Source organism: Schistocerca gregaria, chromosome X (assembly GCF_023897955.1).
Source record: "Schistocerca gregaria isolate iqSchGreg1 chromosome X, iqSchGreg1.2, whole genome shotgun sequence".
Taxonomy (NCBI): domain Eukaryota; kingdom Metazoa; phylum Arthropoda; class Insecta; order Orthoptera; family Acrididae; genus Schistocerca; species Schistocerca gregaria.
Genome location: NC_064931.1, coordinates 590,070,294 through 590,090,697, shown reverse-complemented (window position 1 = coordinate 590,090,697; position 20,404 = coordinate 590,070,294). Strand labels below are relative to the sequence as shown.

The window sequence follows — 20,404 nt, the reverse complement described above, 5'->3', positions numbered from 1 at the left end:
CTATCTTTCCGTCTGAGACTTCGTAAAAATTTCTGCAGAACTTATTTCAGGCTTTAGCCAGCTTTCTGTACCTATAACGATATCAGCTTCTGTGCTTTCTATTAGCGCTTGAAGCTCAGGGACTTTTCCAGCGCAACTACAACAATTTACAACTATAATTCCGACTGTTCCTTGATCCAAGCACGTCCTGTAATTGCCATGCACCCTTTGACATTGCAGCCCATCCCGTACTTTCCCGTGGCCTTCTAACCTAAAAAACCGCCCAGTCCACGCCACACAGCCTCCGCTACCCGTGTAGCCGCCAGCTGAGTGTAGTGAACTCCTGACCTATTCAGCGGAACCCGAAACCCCACCACCCTATGGCGCAAGTCAAGGAATCTGCAGCCAATACGGTCGCAAAACCGTCTGAGCCTCTGATTCAGACCCTCCACCCGGCTCTGCACCAAAGGTCCGCAGTCGGTTCTGTCAACGATGCTGCAGATGGTGAGCTCTGCCTTCATCTCGTAAGCAAGACCGGCAGCCTTCACCAAATCAGATAGCCGCTGGAATCCAGAGAGAATTCCCTCAGATCCAAAGCGACACACGTCATTAGTGCCGACATGTGCCACCACCTGCAGCTGGCTGCACCCTGTGCTCTTCATGGCATCCGGAAGGACCCTTTCCACATCAGGAATGACTCCTCCCGGAATGCACAAGGAGTGCACACTGGATTTCTTCCCCCCCTTAGCCGCCGTATCCCTAAGTGGCCCCATTACGCGCCTAACATTGGAGCTCCCAACTACCAGTAAGCCCACCCTCTGCGATTGCCCGGACCTTGAAGGCTGAGAATGATCCTCTGAAACAGGGGAGGCAGCTGCATCTGGCTCAGCCAGAGACAGTGCCTGAAACCGGTTTGTCAGGCGTACCGGGGAGGCTTTCTTATCAGCCTCCGGGGACGCCTTTCGCTGCCTGCCACGCCTTGGAACGATGAACAAAAGTCAGCATGGACGTATGAACGAGCTATGTCCTGTAGAGGCCATTAAGCAGCAACGTTCGCTGAACGGTCACTGGGGAGGCGCTGTTAGTAGCGGCTTGGTTCATATGGGCGTTCAGTTGCTTAACAGCTGTACGTCTATTCTCTCGTACACATTTACGGAGCTGTCGTTCAATCGTTCCGTTTCCGCATTACAACAACGGATGCACTATTTTTCGCATTCCCGTCATAGGCCTTATACAGGGTGTTTCCGTAGGAGCGTGCAAAAATGTAACAGGACATACAGAATGCTCTACTGAATAATTTGAGATAGGGAACCTGGGGTCGTGGAAGCCAGCTTAGGGAGATATGGACGTAAACTTGTCTACCGAATTGTGCAGCATTACTGTTTTCCAGCTTATTTACAACGAACATGTTCAAACGTTCAAATGTGTGTTAATTCCTAAGGAACCAAACTACTGAGGTCATTGGTCCCTAGACTTACACATTACTTAAACTAACTTACGCTAAGAACAACACACACATCCATGGCCGAGGAAAGTCTCGAGCCTTCGGCGGGAGTGGTCTCGCAATCCGTGACATTACCCCTTGAACCGCGCGGCCACTCCGCGCGGCTGCAACTAACATGCGTACAAGTTTACACGTAGTGTGCTGTTTATTTACAAGTACATTCTTTATTGTAAGGAAACAAGGAGGACGAGCCAGATTACCATAAAGTCATGATGCAGGTTTTGTTTACTTTACTTGTCCATAATGTGGCTCTGTTGAATCGTATTCACATTGTCCCATTACAGAACTTGCTATGAATGAACGACAAACCCGTTCGTTACCCAGTGCTATTGCGTGACGTACGGTATAGTACGATGGAGCAGTACTGGTACAGTATTTCCTGGTCACTGGATTGGAAGAGGAGGCCCTATTCAATGGCCTGTGAGGTCACCTGACCTGAATCCCCTCGATTATTTCCTATGGGGATATCTAAAGCCACTTGTGTATGAGACCCCAGCGGATTAAGAGATGGAATCAGTTGCCAGAATTGTAGCTGCTGTGATGTGATTCGAAACACACCGGGGATTGAGGTTGATGACCGTCAGTTTCAGCACGTTTTTTAAGACACAGTACAAATGGTACGTTCACTGTTTCAATGATGGTATTTTCAGTTCATTAGTGTAAATAAAAAATACACGTGAATGAGATTTTATTCCTATTATCTCCTTAAGCTGGCTTCTCCGACTATGTTCCCCGCCTGGAATTGTTGAGTGGAGCATCCTCTATATCCTGTAAAATTTTTGCACGCTTTTACGGAAACACTCTGTATACCCTTCACTGCTAGTGCTGCCACAAGCCGTCTGTGAGTGTTAATTAAACGTTGACGTCGAACATTAATGTGACTGTACCGCGTAGGTGATTGCGATATATTTCTTCCTACTAAAATTATGGTATTTTAATGTACTCATGGATTGGATATCATGGTGTGAATGAAGCCCTACGCTCCTTGACAGAGCGTAGGGGAACGATGCAGGAGACGCGCACCGCCGTACTAGCCAAGGTCGTAATGGAGCTGGTTTGCCGTTGCGTTCCTCCGATAGTAATGGCGATGAATGATGAACACGACGGCCAGTCATCAGGGGGCAGGTGAAAATCCCTGAACCCGCTGGGATTCGAACCCGGGACCCCGTGCTCGGGAAGCGAGAACGCTACCGCGAGACCACGAGCTGTGGACAGATCATCGTGTAGTAGGTGAAATCATAAGTGTTTAGTATATTGGCGATGCAACAGCATCAGCGGTAGTAGCAGGAAAGATAAGTGGTGAAATACAGGTGTTTTACGTCCGACGCAAGCGCTTATCTGGCGATGCACAAGAACCAATACCCGGGAGGCAGGTTCCGGTCGCCCCACAGAATGCGGCCCATTCCTTGGACTCTAGTGGGTGGCTTATTGGCTTTAACAGAGAACAATCAAGTTAGCAGCGGCCTTGGAAAAAAGTCCGAGAAAATCTCTGATAATTTACGTCTTCTGACTTGGTTGTTACTTAGCATCTGCTCATACAGCTGTATACCAATTAAAACCCTGACCTTGCAAAATAACGGTAGTGCATTGACTGACTGGTTCAGACAGTGATCTGTGTCAGGGCTGCAACTGTGTATTGCAGTCTTTGCGTCACGGATACGATGAAAATGCTCTTTTTCTGATGAAGCGTGGCTCCATTTATTGGAGTATGTGAACTTGCAGGGCAATCCATATCGCTGTTCTGAAAATTAACATCATCTACATCAAGAGCCCCTCAGTGATGTAAAAATGTGAGCATGGTGTGAAATTAGCGCAACAGTCATTACTGAACCAATCATTTTCCACTAAACCATAATCTCTGATAGATATGTGAAGAATATACTGCAACATTTTTTCAGAGAACTGTTAAGTAACCAAAAAAACCTAAGGTTATGTAATGCAGGACACTGGAGGATTACACACCAACAAAGCGTCTATGATATTGCTATGACGTTTTTGATATCAGAATAGAACTCTAGACTACCCTGAGGTGACTTTGATAATGGAAAAGAACTCCACAGTGTTAAGAGGTGATTTTGATCAGAAGACAGAACTAGACAGCATAAGAAACTCTTTTTAATGAGAAGATGGTTCCTTTTATCTAAACAACATGTAATACTGTCACAGACGCATTGACGGTGTGTGCACTTGCAGCGTAGTTCTGTTGCATTATCTTCGGGGTACTTATAAGCCACAATTAGTAGGTATTCGTCGTCAGATGGTGAAGTTGGCAGTCCGGCTGCCACTTTGAGGCAGATGTCCAATGCTTTGTGTTTCATGTTTAATGTTTGAATGCCGGCAGCTGTGGTGTACACCGATGCAGAGTGCACCTTATTGTGTTGACAGCCATTCTCGCCATAAAGTGACATAGTGCGCCCGGTCTACGCTTGAAATTGCCCCTCGAGACATGTTGACAGTCTACACAAACCGCATTGTCCCCGTTCACCACTGGAGACACAGGGTGCCCACTGAGCTGCACCTGTAATTAAGGTTTACTTTGGCCCCTGTTACACAGGTGGCTGTAGGCAGCGGTAAGATGTGGTCCGTGGTGCACCAGTCCACTATGAAGTTGACAGCGACCATGTGATCGCACCGTCAATCTGCGGCCGGCTCCGAGAGACGCCCTCCTCAACCTGCGCCACCTACTCAAAGGACGCCGCACCGCCTAGTCTAGTCTGTCAGTTCAGTTCAGTCTGTCTAGTCTAAGCGTTGTCACTCAGTCTCTGTTATTACAATGGATATCGGACTCTGCCTATCACATGACGTGCATTTGGAATTCAAGTTAAGTAAAAGAAGATTGTCAAGCTCTACGTGGGCATCTTATTATTTTGCTCTCTGTCATAGAGCTCACCAACTCCTCGGCAGTCACCAACGGAACAGCCAAGCATGGTCGAGAGAGTATTTAGAAAGAGCTTTTCGATCAAATAACACAGACGGTGCTAGTCGTTATTTTGATGCACATAGGCTGCTTACTTGTAGCTCGTGTGTTTCTGTGCGCGGTTGTTAAGAGTTCTTACCAGTCTGTTGGCATCCACAGCGTGATGAATTCTTGTCACTGGACTTTGCTGCTCGCGGTTTACCATTAGCGATACTGGCCAATTAGTTTCAATTGGCTGTGTAATAATAAGGGATACGTGTATACCACAGCCAGTTACAATGTTTATGGTTATTAACCCTCGCAGTACCAAGGGGGGGGGGGGGGGAGGGGAGGTGGGGGGTGTACTTTAAGCTCAACTTTTGAAAATGTTGGTATCTGGTCAGCTTTTTATAGTTAAAAAATTTGATAATAAACATTTATTGTTTTAATGAATTCTTCTAGGAGATTCGGAAACAGTTTTGAACTTTCCAGTTGAACTTAACCCAAAAAATTAAATCTTAATAGCAGCTGTCCCTTTTCCACATAAGTGTCATATTCAGTATTTTTAGGTTCAGGAGCTTACTTACACATAAATATTTCTTTAAAATTTTTGTTGCGGGTTAAAGTCAATAATAATTCACGAAATTTGCGTTTAAGCATTTTTGTGGTACACGTTACTGAAAGTTCCTTGATATTGCGAAGAGTGTTCTAAACGATATTTTCAGGTTCTGTACCTTACTTGCACAACAGTTCCTTTTTAAACATTATGTTGTTGATATGAGTTAACAACAGTTGACAAATTTTGCTTTTTTAATTTTTTTTTGGTGGGCATCAAGTTTCCCACCACTCCCTTGGTAATGCGCGTTATGGAAAACACGTTGGTAATTTATTAGCGATGCATTTCGATGCCCTAATGTTGATTATCAGGCACCAAGGCATAATAAATTAATGTTGTAAGATTAACAACATTAAAAATGGTGACTGGTTGCGGTATATTCATAGTTATATCCTTGCCGTTTATCGTTGTTCGCTTTCATTGGTAGGTAAGAGTTTTCGCCGAGTAAGTAAAGTCAGCATATCCAAAGAATTAAATACTAGAACAACGCATGTGATTGAGTCTTCCTAATCATCAATGAGTTTTCACGTGAAACAAACGAGAAAAATTCATAAAGATGTAGTGACGGTGTTCTATAACGTGCAAGGGCTTTCCTATGCAATTTAATTTCCATTGGAACGTGTTTCTTACACGTTAAAGCTTCCTACTACCTTGTAAGGAACCATACTTCGGACCCAAAAATTGGGAGCCTGTGGACAGTAACTACAGACAAGCACTCTGAGAAAATACGGAAGCACTGCCTCTAAGAAGTATTTGCAAGGAAGAGTGTTCGTGGTTAGCCTGACTAGACTGTTCTATCACTGTAGGCGAGTTTCGCTGTTGCTTTCCTCATCAATCGTGGGCAGCTCTGCTTTCCCGTTACTTGCCAGCTACTCCATCGTACAATATGAACGACATACTCTATACACTCGTATCTAGCCATGCCCCAGCAATTCTTTATTGCCATCAACCTTTTAAATACAGCTTGCAGCAAGAGATATTCTGTTAAAGGCTCCCTAGAACAGGATGATACGTGTATCGGGAAGCGAACTGACCTCAGGTGAAGAAATGTATGGAAACGAGAATCACTTCTCACTCTGCAGTGAAGTGTGTGCTGATTTGAAATATCCTGGAAAATTAAAACTACATGGCAGACGGGGCTGGGACTCCAATCCAGATGAAACTTCAAATCAGCGCACACTCCTCTTCAGAGTGAAAACGCTTTGCGGAAACAATACCCTAGACTGTTCAAAAATGTTCAAATGAGTGTGTAATCTTATGGCACTTAACTGCTAAGGTCATCACACTACTTAAACTAAATTATCCTTAGGACAAACACACACACCCATGCCCGAGGCTGCACTCGAACCTCCGCCGGGAGCAGCCGCACAGTCCATGACTGCAGCGCCTTAGGGCCGGCCCGGGTGGCCGAGCGGTTCTAGGCGTTACAGTCTGGAACCGCGCGACCGCTACGTTCGCAGGTTCGAATCCTGCCTCGGGCATGAATGTGTGTGATGTCCCTAGATTAGTTAGGTTTAAGTAGTTCTAAGTTCTAGGGGACTGATGACCTAAGAAGTTAAGTCCCATAGTGCTCAGAGCCATTTTTTTGCAGCGTCCTAATCCCGCGCGGCCTCTAGACTGTGTCTAACTGATTACTCCGTAATATCCTTTACCCGGCAATGCTAGTTCCACAAGGTGTGCACGAGGACCTCTCTGAAGTTTGGAAAGTAGAAGACAAGTAATGGCGGAAGTAAAGTTGTGAGTGCTGGGCGCAAATCATGCCTGGATATTTCAGTCGGTAAAACAATTTCACCCTACAGATAAAAGGTTTCGGGTTTGAGTTCCAATCCGGAACACAGTTTTAATCTTCCATGAAAATTCAAGTGTATAGAATACTCTCGAAACCAGAGCTGTAGAACTACTGTAGGCTACCTTACACAATTGTAAATAAGCGTAGACTACGGTACTTATCCCAGCAGCTTTGCTCATTTAAAGTCGTACATGTATTACCTGTACGTTAAGTGTGTTACATACGTACCGAGTGTTATCTCATAACTAACACTTTCTATAAGTATGCGATCTGTATGCTACTCGAGTCCCCTAAAAAGGGGAAGCGATGAACCGTATAAAACTGTGTGAGGGCCGTGTAACATACCGAACATTTTTGCTCTGCTTAATTGTCTTCCTGTATATTACTTAAAAATAAACAGTATTTATAGCAAAATTGAGACTGCTAATGTTTAATTCAAGTTTAGTTAAAAAAACTGTTGATTTGTAACTTGAAACAGAAGAATATTGCAGTAAAAATGAAGAAAACAGTACAGATATATCATATAGCGCTAGGAAACGCAATTTCCTCGATATTGCTTCAATACTTTGCCGAACTTATGAAAAACATGTTTTTACTCTTCATAAAGAACTTTCACATTTATCAACAATTAGAGGAAACTCTTTCCTATGATCATAATGAAGGAAACATGTAGTGCATGAAAACTGCACTTGCGCTTTGGTTACAGAAAGGTACAGCAGTTACGCCAGCAAATTATATTTGTTACTTATAAAATACAATCTTTATTTTGTAAGGATATAAAATACACAATGGAGTAACACTGAATGGTGTGCGGTTCTAATGTTATGCAAAACAAGAAAACGAAGAGAAGCCGTCGGCTAGCAGTTTCTCTCTTACACATTCATTTATGTTTCTTTCCCTACCAATGCTACCAATACTTCCGGTGGTGCTATCATTTGTTACGTCATTTATGTAGTGTACCAAAACTACTAACCGTAGCGCAACTCTGCTCAAAATACATAACCCTTTAAGCACTACGAAGAACGTTGCTACCTATTTGTGCGCGCACCAGCGTTCCAAAGTAGCAGGAAATGGTTAAAAAGGCTCTGTGCACTATGGGACTTAACATATATGGTCATCAGTCCCCTAGAACTTAGAACTACTTAAACCCAACTAACGTAAGGACATCACACAATACCCATTCATCACGAGGCAGAGAAAATCCCTGACCCCGCCGGGAATCGAACCCGGGAACACGGGCGTGGAAAGCGAGAACGCTACCGCACGACCACTAGCTGCGAACCAGGAAATGGTAAAACGGATTCGAAAAGGACAGGTTTTGAGGCAAGCGATCGTAAGAAGTTACCCACAAAAAGTGGATACTCGTGTTAATCCTGCGGACAAAGGAAAGGTTAGTTTACAAGCAGGGGTCGTCTCGATGATTCTGACACTGGACGCTGCTGTGAGACTCACTCAGTGCGCCACTGCCACAATGTAATGTACAAGCGAACAAGGAGCAAACTGGCGACCTTGCGATATTTGTGGCAAGGTCTGTGTTGACCAGCAGATAGCGGGTCGAGGAGTAGTTAGAATTGTAGGTTGGTTGCCGGCGACGTTTACATTATTAGAATTTGTAGCTGTTAACATATTGTAAGATATGTACAGGATGGGGCAAATAAAAATGGCCCGGACGAGTGGATACAATTGGACGTGAATGACTGCATCTAGCAAACCCCCGTGACGAGCACGTCACGTGTGCGCCTGCCATGTGATCCACACCGGTTCAGAGCGTAGTGCGGGCTGCGTTAGTGAGTGTGGGGCACTGCAAAGGGGACGACTGTGAGCAGCAGGTGTCCGTATAGAATAGTTATGTGACAACAAAGTCGTGCAAACGGTGTGCTCAGTTGTTTTCCGAGAGGTTTAATGATGTCAAATTGCCACTGAAGAGTGCCACGCAACGCTTAGTCCGAAAATGGCGTCAGACTGGATCTGTTTTAACAAGTCAAAAACATTCCGAAACATGCCCGCACTCAAGAAAATACGGCCTCAGTCCACCAGAAAATACTTGAGAGTCCTACGAAATCAACTAGACGCCTGTCGCAAGAGACCGGCATATCATGTCGATCATGCGGACGAATACTCAATATGGACCTGCACGTACATCTTGTTCATGCATTAAAACCAATAGATGCTCCACAGCGCCTCCATTTCTGTGGGTGCCCGTTCACTCAGTTAACAATGAATTGCTTGGACATGGATCAGTTCTTTATGTCTGACGAATCATCTGAGTTCTTATATCAGTTCACAGAATCGCAGGTTCTGGGCAGCGGAGAATCCGCAAAACATCACCGAAACACCATCGAATGATGAGAAGGTTGGGATTTGGTGTGCAGAGACTGCAGGTGCGTTATTGGTCCCATTTTCTTTCATCAGAAACACATTACAATGCCAAAATTTTGAAACCATTTATGGCAGCATTAATTAGGAGGACTTCCAACAGGATGGAGCACCTGCCTATACTGGCGGCCGATCCTTGGAGCACAATTACACAATCTTCACGCCTGACAGAGTTGTTATCAGTGTTTGGTCTGGTTGTGGCCCTTTCTCGCCACCCGGATCACCTGATCTGTCAGAACTGCAGCAGAGCATTTCGGATGAGATCGTAGCAAATCGATCATCGATTCATCTTCAGCAACTTGCTGACCACAGCACAAAATTGCCTAGAGATGAATGGTGATCACTTCCAACACCTGCTATAGTCAGGTTATTAACGTATTTCCTGTTCTACGCTGTGTTTCTGTGTATCCCGATACCCCTTTCTTTGGGCCACTTCTATTTGCTCCATCCTGTATACCAAAGTGAGAAAGCACGAAGGATGATGCATCGACGTACGTAGAAACAGAGATAGTGCGGATATTGATACTTTATTATAATAGTGATTTTTTTCCTCTGTAGTGTAAGTAATAGAGCTTTGATTTTCAAAGCTTTTTATTTGCTATGGTTTTTCATAACTTTAGAAGTCTGTCTCTCTCACAAGCCTGTAAGCAGCTTTCTTCATTAACATTTCATGTGACTTCCAAGTGAAAATTCAGGGCGCTGTAGTATCCCTAACATAACCAATGCAAGTACTAGGACAACCTGTATGTCATTCCACTCTGCATTGTTGCCACATGTATCCAAGATCGCGGCGATGACGTCATCCAACATGTCGTCGTGTAGACTTAGCAACAGCACATGACACCATCGAAGATGGCGGCCATGACGTCGTTCAAGATAGCGGGAAGTTTGAATTTTGGCGGGAAAGTGCCACTACCCCCTTCCCAGAAAATCGGCGAAAAGCTCAAATTCCAACAAGATAGTGCACCAAACCTCGGTTATCTCTACTAAGCACAGAAAATGGCAGGAAGAAGGGACACTTGGGCTAACCTAAGTCACCCGACCGCCACTTCATGCTACTAGCTGGCGCCAAGATTGAATTTTGGTAGGAAGATAGTTCACTTGGGGCTTCGCTGCTGGCGCCAAAGAAAGGACACTTGTACTATCCCGACCTCTTCCTAAGGATTCGTGGGAAAAATATACTTGTCCTTATTTTTAAATAATTTCATGCACGTGTGTTCACCACTGGGTCCAGAGCCCCACTGACTTAGCACATTTCGTTGCCGCCAGAGGGTGCTACCGTAACGTCAGGTCATGACGCAAGTACAGTTATTCAAGATGGCTGCATACATTTTGTTCGCCATGTGCTCTAGGACACAGCCACTGCACGATCCCATTACATAATCCAAGATCGTCTGCTCTCTCTCTCTCTCTCTCTCTCTCTCTCTCTCTCTCTCTCTCTCTCTCTCACACACACACACACACACACACACACACGCTAGCGCGCGTTTATAGCGGGCTGGCTGATGTGGCCGAGAGGTTCTAGGCACTTCAGTCTGGAACCGCGCCACCGCTACGGTCGCAGGTTCTAATCCTGCCTCAGGCATGGATGTGTGTGATGTACTTAGGTTACTTAGGGGACTCACGACCTCATATGTTAAGTCTCATAGTGCTCAGAGCCATTTGAACCATTTTTTATAGCGGGATACGCAGCACATGTACGGCCAGCAAGCGCGCGACTGATGATGTCACAGCCCGCAGTCATCACGTTCATACTCGCGCCACACATAGCCTTCTGCAAATATCCTAACCAATCTAAATGAACACATGTGGCACCCTCATCGCTCATCTGATGCATCAATTACGTAAGTACTTAATTCTAATTCAATCTAAATTATATTCAATAACTGAATCTACCATTTCTATACTCAATGATCAGATTAGAAGTTCCACATTTTCCTACTACGACCACAGTGTTCTTCCATGATGTAGCACCCCCAACACCTAGAATGCTGCTCTCCTATTGGCTACTGAATTAGTCACTTGATTCTACTCCATAGAACCAAGAACGTGGAATCAGTTTTCGATAATGCTGCAATTTTCGCCAATGCCACACTCACCTGGACTTGGAATGATATAGTTAGTCTCCACCACGATCCTCAACAGACCGCCACATCCCCCTACCAGCCCACGTTGTCCGGCTAACGTGCACTACGCGTACTAACGAGCATAGTGCATTACATAATCCAAATTATAGACAAATTTTTGTTTTGCAATCAATCTCTCCACCACGAGATCTAGACTCCAACTGACCTAGTACACATTATTTCGACCAGACGGTATTGTCATCCGTCCTGTGACCTAATCTAAGATGTTGGTCTGCAGGGGTAAAATGGCGCGAAAATGACTCAGAATGAGCTGGGCTGCAGGGGAGAGAAGGGAAGGAGTGCTCTCTATTTACTTTTGAACATTTTATTTAGGGATGGAGTATATTTATCACACTGACGAAAACACTCGCCATGTTGTGCTTGGGGTCACAATACACAGTCTCAAGACACGCAAACAACTCCTAATTTTCCCAAATAATTTCAGTATAGACCTGCAGATTGCTCTTAAATCATGCAGCACATTTATGTGTAGACACGCTCAGTACTCGTAAACTGGCCAAATAGCGCATGGTGCAGCCCACAGGCCCGCTCGCCAAATAATGCAAAGAACGTATGCAGACATTGCCCCCTCTCCACTGGAGCACATAGGTCAGCGGCATCCCCTGCCAAGTGACACGACCGTCAGCTGTCAAACTACACACAGGTGCCTTCAGATATGAGGCGGCAACATCCCTTTTCATACTTGACACCAGAGAAATTCCTATCGCAATACGTGGTCACCTAGATGTCAATGATGACGCGATGGGACGGGAGCGAAGACTTATTTACAGAGCGAGGACACTCCAAGCTGAGCCAGACACGCGTGTGGTCCACGCGGCCGACGTGAATGAGTGGGAGTGCAGTCGCGAACCGCCGCCGGATACAGGTGAAAGCTGCTTCTATTTTCGTGTATACATTTACTTTTATATACCGACGTCACAGAACTCCAAGGCGCAGACCCCATACGTGAGACAACTCAAGGTGGCACTTGTCTTTATCGCTGATGATACAATAGAACAGCCTGCTCTCCCCCTAACGGAACATACGAGATGCGTACCGGCCTCAGCATCACTGACCGCTACACTCCACCTTTCGTGAATGAATGGAGCTTTAGGAGTCCTCACCCATCTCGAGATGCATCAACGTCGAGGGGCTTAGCACTCCTTATCGATGTGTAGTAACAGAGTTCAAAGTGCCGTGATGTAATAGCAGACAGTTAAGAAGAACAAGAAAGGAATGATTTTTATAGGAGATGGAGTTCGACGCATTTTTACGTAGTTATCGTGGTTAGTGTGGCTTACGTTGTGTAAAATTTGTATATACTGCATTGTAAAGTTAATATGGTTTATGTTATGGCATGACTAGAGAGGCTGAGAGTGTTCTATCGTAAGAGCGTTTCCGCATTTGACGTTATGTATGGTAGTTTGTATGTTTTAATTGTCAGTGTAATATGGCGATCTGTTTAAAGTAACCGCTGAAAGTCTCGTTTGCAGAAGGAAAATAGGGGGACAGTACTTTGATATCGGCGGTACCAGTAATTCAGCGGGTAAATTCGATAAGAGCGAATTATAATGCTCTATTCATTGACATCGTTTGTGCTGGGATATAGGAGCCTCTACATAGCGGTGGGAACGTTTGTGTGTGTTGAAAGCAGGACGGGTATGACGTTACGAGCGCTGGGAAGAGTGCATTCGGCGTTATTTTTGTAAACAGGTTGTGTTAGGGTAAGAATTTCCGTGAATGCAATCTGAGAGATAAAGAAAGCTAGCGTTAACTATTTCTAGGACATTATACAATTCCCGACCACGCAGACGTTTCACAGCGACGTGTCAGTGACGCTGGGTCGGGTACACATCTCGTATATTCCATCAGGGGGAGAGCAGGCTGTGCTATTCTATCATCAGCAGTAAAGACAAGGGCCTCCCTGAGATGTCTCACGTATGGGGTCTGCGCATTGAAGCTCTGTGACCTCGGTTTATAACAGTAAATGTATACTCGAAAATAGAAGTAGCTTTCACCTGCGTCCAGGAGCGGCTCGCATGTGTGATCCCGCCTATTCACATTGGCCGCGTCGACCACACGCGCGTGTGGCTCAGCTTGGAGCGTCCTCACTCTCTAAATACGTCTTCGCTCCCATCCGATCGCGTCATCATCGGCATCTAGGTGACCATGTATTACGATAGGAATTTCTATGGTGTCAAGTATGAAAAGGGATGTTTGCATTAATTTGCGAGTGGGCCTGTAGACTGTGCCATGCGCTCTTAGGCCAATTTATAAGTACTGAGCGTGTCTACACATAACTGTGCTGCATTATTTAGGAGCAGTTTGTAGGTCTATATTGAAATTATTTGGGAAAATTAGGAGTTGTTTGCGTGTCTGCAGACTGTGAATTGTGACCCCAAGCACAACATGGCGAGTGTTTTCGTCAGTGTGATAAATATACTCCATCCCTAAATAAAATGTTCAAAAGTTAATAGATAGCACTCCTTCCTCACTCTCCCCTGCAGCCCAGCGCAGTCTGAGTCATTTTCGCGCCGTTTTGCCCCTGCAGACGAACATCTTGGATTAGGTCACGGATGACAATGCCCTCTGGTCGCAATAATGTGTACTAGGTCAGTTGGAGTCTAGATCTCGTGGTGGAGAGATTGACTGCAAAACAAAAATTTGTCTATAATAGAGAGAGTCGTTTTCCCGCCGTCTCGCCCCACCATCTTGGATTATGTAAAGCACTCTGCTCGTTAGTACGCGTAGTGCACGTAAGCCGGACAACGTGGGCTGGTAGGGGGATGTGGCGGTCTGTTGAGGATCGTGGTGGAGGCTTTAACTATTTCATTCCAAGTCCAGGTGAGTGTGGCATTGGCGATAATTGCAGCATTCTCAAAAACTGATTCCAAGTCCTTGGTTCTATGAAGTAGAATCACGTGAATAATGCAGTAGCCAATAGGAGAGCAGCATTCTAGGGGTTGGGGGTGCTACATCATGAAAAAACACTGTGGTCATAGTAGGAGAATGTGGAACTTCTAATCTGATAATTGAATATAGAAATGGTACATTCAATTATTGAATATAATTAAGATTGTATTAGAATTAAGTACCTACGTAATTGATGCAACAGATGAGCAATCAGGGTGTCACATGTGTTCAGTTAGATTGGATAGGTCATTTGCAGAACATTGTGTTTGGCACGTGTATGATCGTGCTGCCTGGCGGCTGTGACGTCATCATTCGCGCTTGCTGGCCGTACACGCACCGCGTATCCCGGTATAAACGTGCGAGTGTGTGTGTGTGTGTGTGTGTGTGTGTGTGTGTGTGTGTGTGAGAGAGAGAGAGAGAGAGAGAGAGAGAGAGAGCGAGAGAGAGAGAGAGAGCGAGAGAGAGAGAGAAAGAGAGAGAGAAGCAGAGAGCAGACGATCTTGGCTTACCTATCTTCCCAACAAAATTCAAACTTGTCGCCAGTTCGTAGGATGAAGTGTCAGTCGGGTGACTTAGGTTAGCCCAAGTGACCTTTCTTCCCGCCATTTTATTTGCTTACTAGAGATAACGTAGATGTGGTTCATTTTCCTGTTTGAATTTCGCGCCGATTTTCTGGGGGATGGGGGCATGCCACTTTCCCGCCAAAATTCAAACTTCCCGCCATCTTGAACGACGGCATGGCCGCCATCTTCGATGACGTCATGTGCTGTTGCCAAATCTACACGACTCCATCTTGGATGTCGTTATTGCCGCCATGTTGGATACATGTGGCAACTACACAGAGTGAAATGATCACAGGTTGTCCCAATACTAATGCAAAGCCAGCGAAAATTTTCCAATATGATATGTCAATGTGTAACTTTCTTAATTACAGCTGAGGTAACTAAGGGGAAAACAAACCATTCTTATCCCATTACTGTGTCAGAAGCAAAGCAGCCATCGTAGTTGACCATTAGAATGTGCTGATATGACATGAAGAGTACGTAACATAGTTATACACTTACAGAACTGGTGGTGTTGTTTTCGCTGTATAATGTGGGGCCGGAGGCAGCTGACGATGTGAAGACGAATGTGACATTGTGAATTTGGCTCGTAGTTTGTAATCCCACGTCGAGTACATTGACTATCACGTTGTCGGTTGTAATAGCAATTCTGTCATGCTGACCAAGAACTGCGTAACTGGTGTACTTATCTACGAGCTTCACCATAGTCTGTGACACTGTCCCATTAGCGTCTGCCGTTTGAAGGACGCTTTCATTCACGTTCATGAGGTTGCTGATAACCAACACCATGCTCTCTGCAATCTGTAAAGGAGAAAGAACCAAACATTAGACCTGCTTTCTGCTAGGAAAGATTCAGATTCGTAACATTAGGCATTTACAGTCCTGATAGAATAAAGTTACTTGCCGCACCAAGGCTTGGCTTTCAGGGACGACGTTCAACTTTATAGAAGACTGGTATTTTGAGGTGGGCCGTAAGGCATATACGTAAGACTGAGCAGGTATAGTGTTATCACAGTGGAATAACTGACGGAGTTGGAGTCCTGGTCAGCTACACAGTTTTAATGTTTTAGGGAGATCAGCTTCGGTGAACCAAAGGTCTTCGCACTCGGTAAGTTTTACGGAAAAACATCGAGAGAGAAACCAGGAAATACCAGAGGTCTTAATCAACCAGACAAAGCATTAGACAGCGTCAGCGCAGGAAATTTAGAGAGGTATGATAAAGAAGGTAGTGCCTGAGAAGTGTGTACAAGACACGTATGACAAAGCAAGAACGAGGGTAAAAAGCAATGTAGACTTGACAGAATGGGTACCAGTTAGAGCTGATTTGCATCAGGAATCCTCCACCAGTCCTCACAGAGTTGATTTAATTATGTATATTGTGCTATAGAGCATTAGATACAAACCCCTGTGAAACATGATGCTTGCAAATGATATCGTTTGGTGCAGCATTAGCAACCAGATAATGTGGAGGACTGGAGACGGGAATTGGAGAACAGAGGGTAAAATGAAAACGAATGTCGGTGTGTGGGGAGCGAGAGATGTAGAACAGTCTTAATCAACGGGGAGATTTGAAAGGGAATAGATTTCTTTAAGTACCTCAGGTGAACTGTGGCAAGTAAAGGAAACCTGGATCCTAAGATGGATCCCAGGGTGTAAATTGGATACAGGAAATGGAAAGGAATTTATAAAATTGTTCATGACAGAAATCTGAAGGTGAAAACCAAAGGAAGACTATAAGAAACTCGTGATATCTTATTTGCTGCACGGAGTGTAGACATTGCCAACTGCTAAAAAACAGTACAGGAGGCTGTGATTCTTGAGTTTCTCCCGGCGTATTTGATAATCAAAATATCCACGGGTGTACTGCCGGTCTATAGTGTCCAACGGGCACAATATTTCGGCGATCAAACATGTCGCCATCATCAGGTGAACTGACGGACTGAGCTCCTGTGAACGTGCCGGCACGGAGATCCTTACGCCTTTACGGGGAGGAGATGTATCGCAGCATGAAGAAATTTGAAAAGTTGCGCCACCGTAGATGTTGTTTGCTAAGTACTCTTGCCTTTCTAAAGAGATGTCGTTCCGAGAATGTTGTTTCAAATTTTGCTAAGGTTATGCATCACATCGATTCTGCAGCAGCTAGGAGAATCAAGAAACGAGCCAGCCTCGCATTGGTACGTGAGAGAGTGCAATTCACCCGCCGGAGCCTTGAGTTTATCTCACAGGAATTACTCAAATTACATTTGCAACTGCCTACTAAGTTCACTTCTTTTTCCTGGGATTGGATTGATGGTGTCACCTGGGTGTCAGCTCATTCCGCCCATAAGAAGGCTACGGGACGTCAAACAGCTAAGTTCTCACGTCTCCTTGACAAACCATCTCTGCAGGTTCCGTGCAAGACTGTCATCAATTTGAGTGGCATGGTGTTGAGTGATGATGCGGTCTCGGTTTTGCAGAAAGGTCTCAACTTCGCTCCCACCCCCAAGTTCACTCCGGTCGCAGAAATTGTTAGTGCTGTTGAACAGGTTGCAGCTGGACTTCCGCCAGAATCAGCCGAGGAAATACGTCGTGAAACCTGTCGTGCGTTGACGAAATCCAAGACGATGAAGTCAAATATCAGCAGTAAAGAGAGGGCGGCCATTCGTGATCTGAGGGAACGCTCTGAAATTGTTGTCTTACCGGCTGACAAAGGCACTGCTACAGTTGTTGTGTCCCATAAGGACTACACTGATAAGATGCAGAGCCTGCTAAATGACGATTCCTACCGGAAGATCAGCGTTGACCCTACAAAGAAGGTGGAGAACAAGACGAGGGTTCTTCTCAAGGACGCAGATCTACCGGAGGGTGACGCTAAGAAATTGTTACCCCAAGGTCCGGTACCACCTAGACTATATGGACTCCCGAAGGTTCACAAAAAGGGGGTACGTTTACGCCCCATTGTCTGCAACATCAGGGCACCTACATATTTGTTGGCCAAATACCTGACGGGAATATTAAGTCCTTATGTGGGTAAATGCCCTCATCACATATGTAATTCCGTGGATTTTGTTAAATGCCTTGATAGCTTCAGGTTGGATGAGTCAGATATTATGGTGAGTTTTGACGTCGTTTCCTTGTTTACGAGGGTACCCCTGCGAGAGTCGCTAGAGTTGATTGGTCAGAGGTTTGACGAGAATACCACTGAACATTTTAGGCATGACTTGACTTCCACGTATTTTCTTTTTAATGGAGAATACTACGAACAAACGGAGGGAGTCGTCATGGGTAGCCCACTCTCACCGGTGGTAGCGAATTTGTACATGGAGAACTTCGAGGAGGAAACCCTGTCGTCATCCGAATGGAAACCTACTTGCTTTTTCCGTTACGTGGACGACACGTCGGTCATCTGGCCACATGGTATGGATAAACTCCTTGACTTCCTTACACATCTAAACTCCATACACCCCAACATCAAATTCACTATGGAGACTGAAACGGAGCGTAAATTACCTTTCCTTGACGTCTTGGTCAGGAGAAGGGCTGACGGCACCCTAGGTCATGGGGTGTATCGAAAGACAACACACACTGATCTGTATTTGCACGCAGACAGCTGCCACCACCCTTCACAGAGGAATAGGGTACTTAAAACTCTAGTACATAGGGCGCGCACTATCTCTGACACAGAGAGTCTACCCCAGGAATTGGAACATTTGAAAACTGTGTTTCGAAAAAAATGGGTACTCAGAGTGGCAGATCCAACGTGCTTTCCGCCCAACCACTGCAGCACAACCTGTTGAGATGGATGAAGTCACGAGGGAGGAGGTAGGCACTGCATTTATTCCATACACAGGCGCACTCTCGGGGAAAATCGTCCGCATTCTGAAGAAACACCGGGCCGGAACTGTGTTTTGTCCTCCGAATAAAACTCGTACACTGGTGGGGAGCGCCAAAGATGACCTCGGTTTGAGGAAGGCCGGCGTGTACCAGATTCCGTGTCAATGTGGCAAGTCGTATATTGGTCAGACGATGCGTACCGTCGAGGATCGATGCCGTGAACACCAGAGGCACACTCGACTGATGTATCCGAGCAAGTCGGCGGTCGCTGAACATTGTTTGTCGGAAAATCACGCTATGGAGTATGACCGCTCGAGGATTCTGGTACAGACGTCTAGATACTGGGACAGCGTTGTTAGAGAGGCCATCGAAATTCGCACCAATGACGACCTCATAAACCGTGACTGTGGCTATAATCTTAGCATGGCTTGGGAACCAGCGATTGGGTTAATCAAGAGTAAATCGAGCAAACGCATAGTTGTGACGACCACGGCGGACAGAGCCATCACACCGACGTCATCTCAGACGCCGTCGCAATCTGTTCCACCGCGCTACCGTGGCGCGGGGCGCGGACGGCGGAGGGAGCGCGCCACGGGCGGAGGGCATTTAAATCGGCCGCCGCCGCGACCGAACCCAGTTCTCCCTGGGCAGCCATAGCGCACGGATCTCCGTGCCGGCACGTTCACAGGAGCTCAGTCCGTCAGTTCACCTGATGATGGCGACATGTTTGATCGCCGAAATATTGTGCCCGTTGGACACTATAGACCGGCAGTACACCCGTCGATATTTTGAGTACAGGAGGCTGTTTGTAGATGAGACGAAAATCTTGAGATGGATGTACGGCGTCAGCAGAATTAACAGAAAACTGAATTGAAAAAATCCTAGGAAGTTTAAAAGAAGAAATGTATTCGCAGTTGGGAATAGGAGTAAACTTCAGCTATACAGTTTATTAGTAGCATATGAAAATATGTGGATGACCGGGAACCTAACACGGGTTTCCTGCTTGTTACGAGCAATCGCCTTACCACTTAGACTATCCGAGCACGTTACCTGGACTGACACAAATTTCCATATGTCACATACCTATCTATTTATTCTCGCAGATTATTAATTCATTTGCCCACACTCGCACATCTCGTGATTACCATACAGATATTCGAACCAAGACAATGACAAGTCATAGACTCTCGACGTAATTTTCGTCACTGGCCCATCTTCGCTTTATATATATATATATTTAGATTTGACCCGCACGGGAATCACGAGATGTGCGACTGTGTAAATGAATTAATAATCTGTAAGAATATGTAGGTGTGTGACATGTGGAAGTTTGAATCGGTCCGGGTAGCGTTCCCGGATAGCCTAAGTGATGAGGCAATCGCTCGCGATAAGTGGGAAATACGGGTTCGAATCCTGGTCTGGCAGAGATTTTCATATGTCAAATTAAGTAGCACATCTATACCTATTACATTTATGCTGAATTCCAGGAGTGAATTTCAATTTATTATTGTCATGGCGTGTTTAGTCATGTAATACTATTCTGCAGTTCCTCTGTTTCACGGTGTACTATGCAATGTCCTTCAGACTTGCGTGTATGTCTGAAGGACATTGCACAGTGCACTGTAAAACAGAGAGACTGCAAAGTGGCTTAAATGTTATTGAGGCTCCAAGGAATTTCAGAGCAAAGGGGCCCAGCGGTATGAACATGCCCTGAGAAGAGGCGCATAGTCGAAAAAGACTGATGTAGACGTAGGAGAAGGTTCCAAGGACAGAGAAAAAGTGGACGGACTGTGTTAGAGAGGTCAGAAGCGAGAAATAATTGAAGGACG

The 20,404-nt window shown here is 45.4% G+C and overlaps 1 protein-coding gene across 2 annotated transcripts in view; it reads right to left on the bottom strand.

Moving 5' to 3' along the window:
• The window catches only part of LOC126299061 (uncharacterized), a 1,316,522-nt gene that overhangs the window by 96,393 nt on the left and 1,199,725 nt on the right, over positions 1-20,404 (bottom strand). For both annotated transcript variants that reach the window (XM_049990731.1, XM_049990732.1), the window contains one exon: positions 15,264-15,563. In XM_049990731.1, coding sequence (XP_049846688.1) covers positions 15,264-15,563 — 300 coding nt within the window. The remainder of the gene's footprint in view (positions 1-15,263; positions 15,564-20,404) is intronic.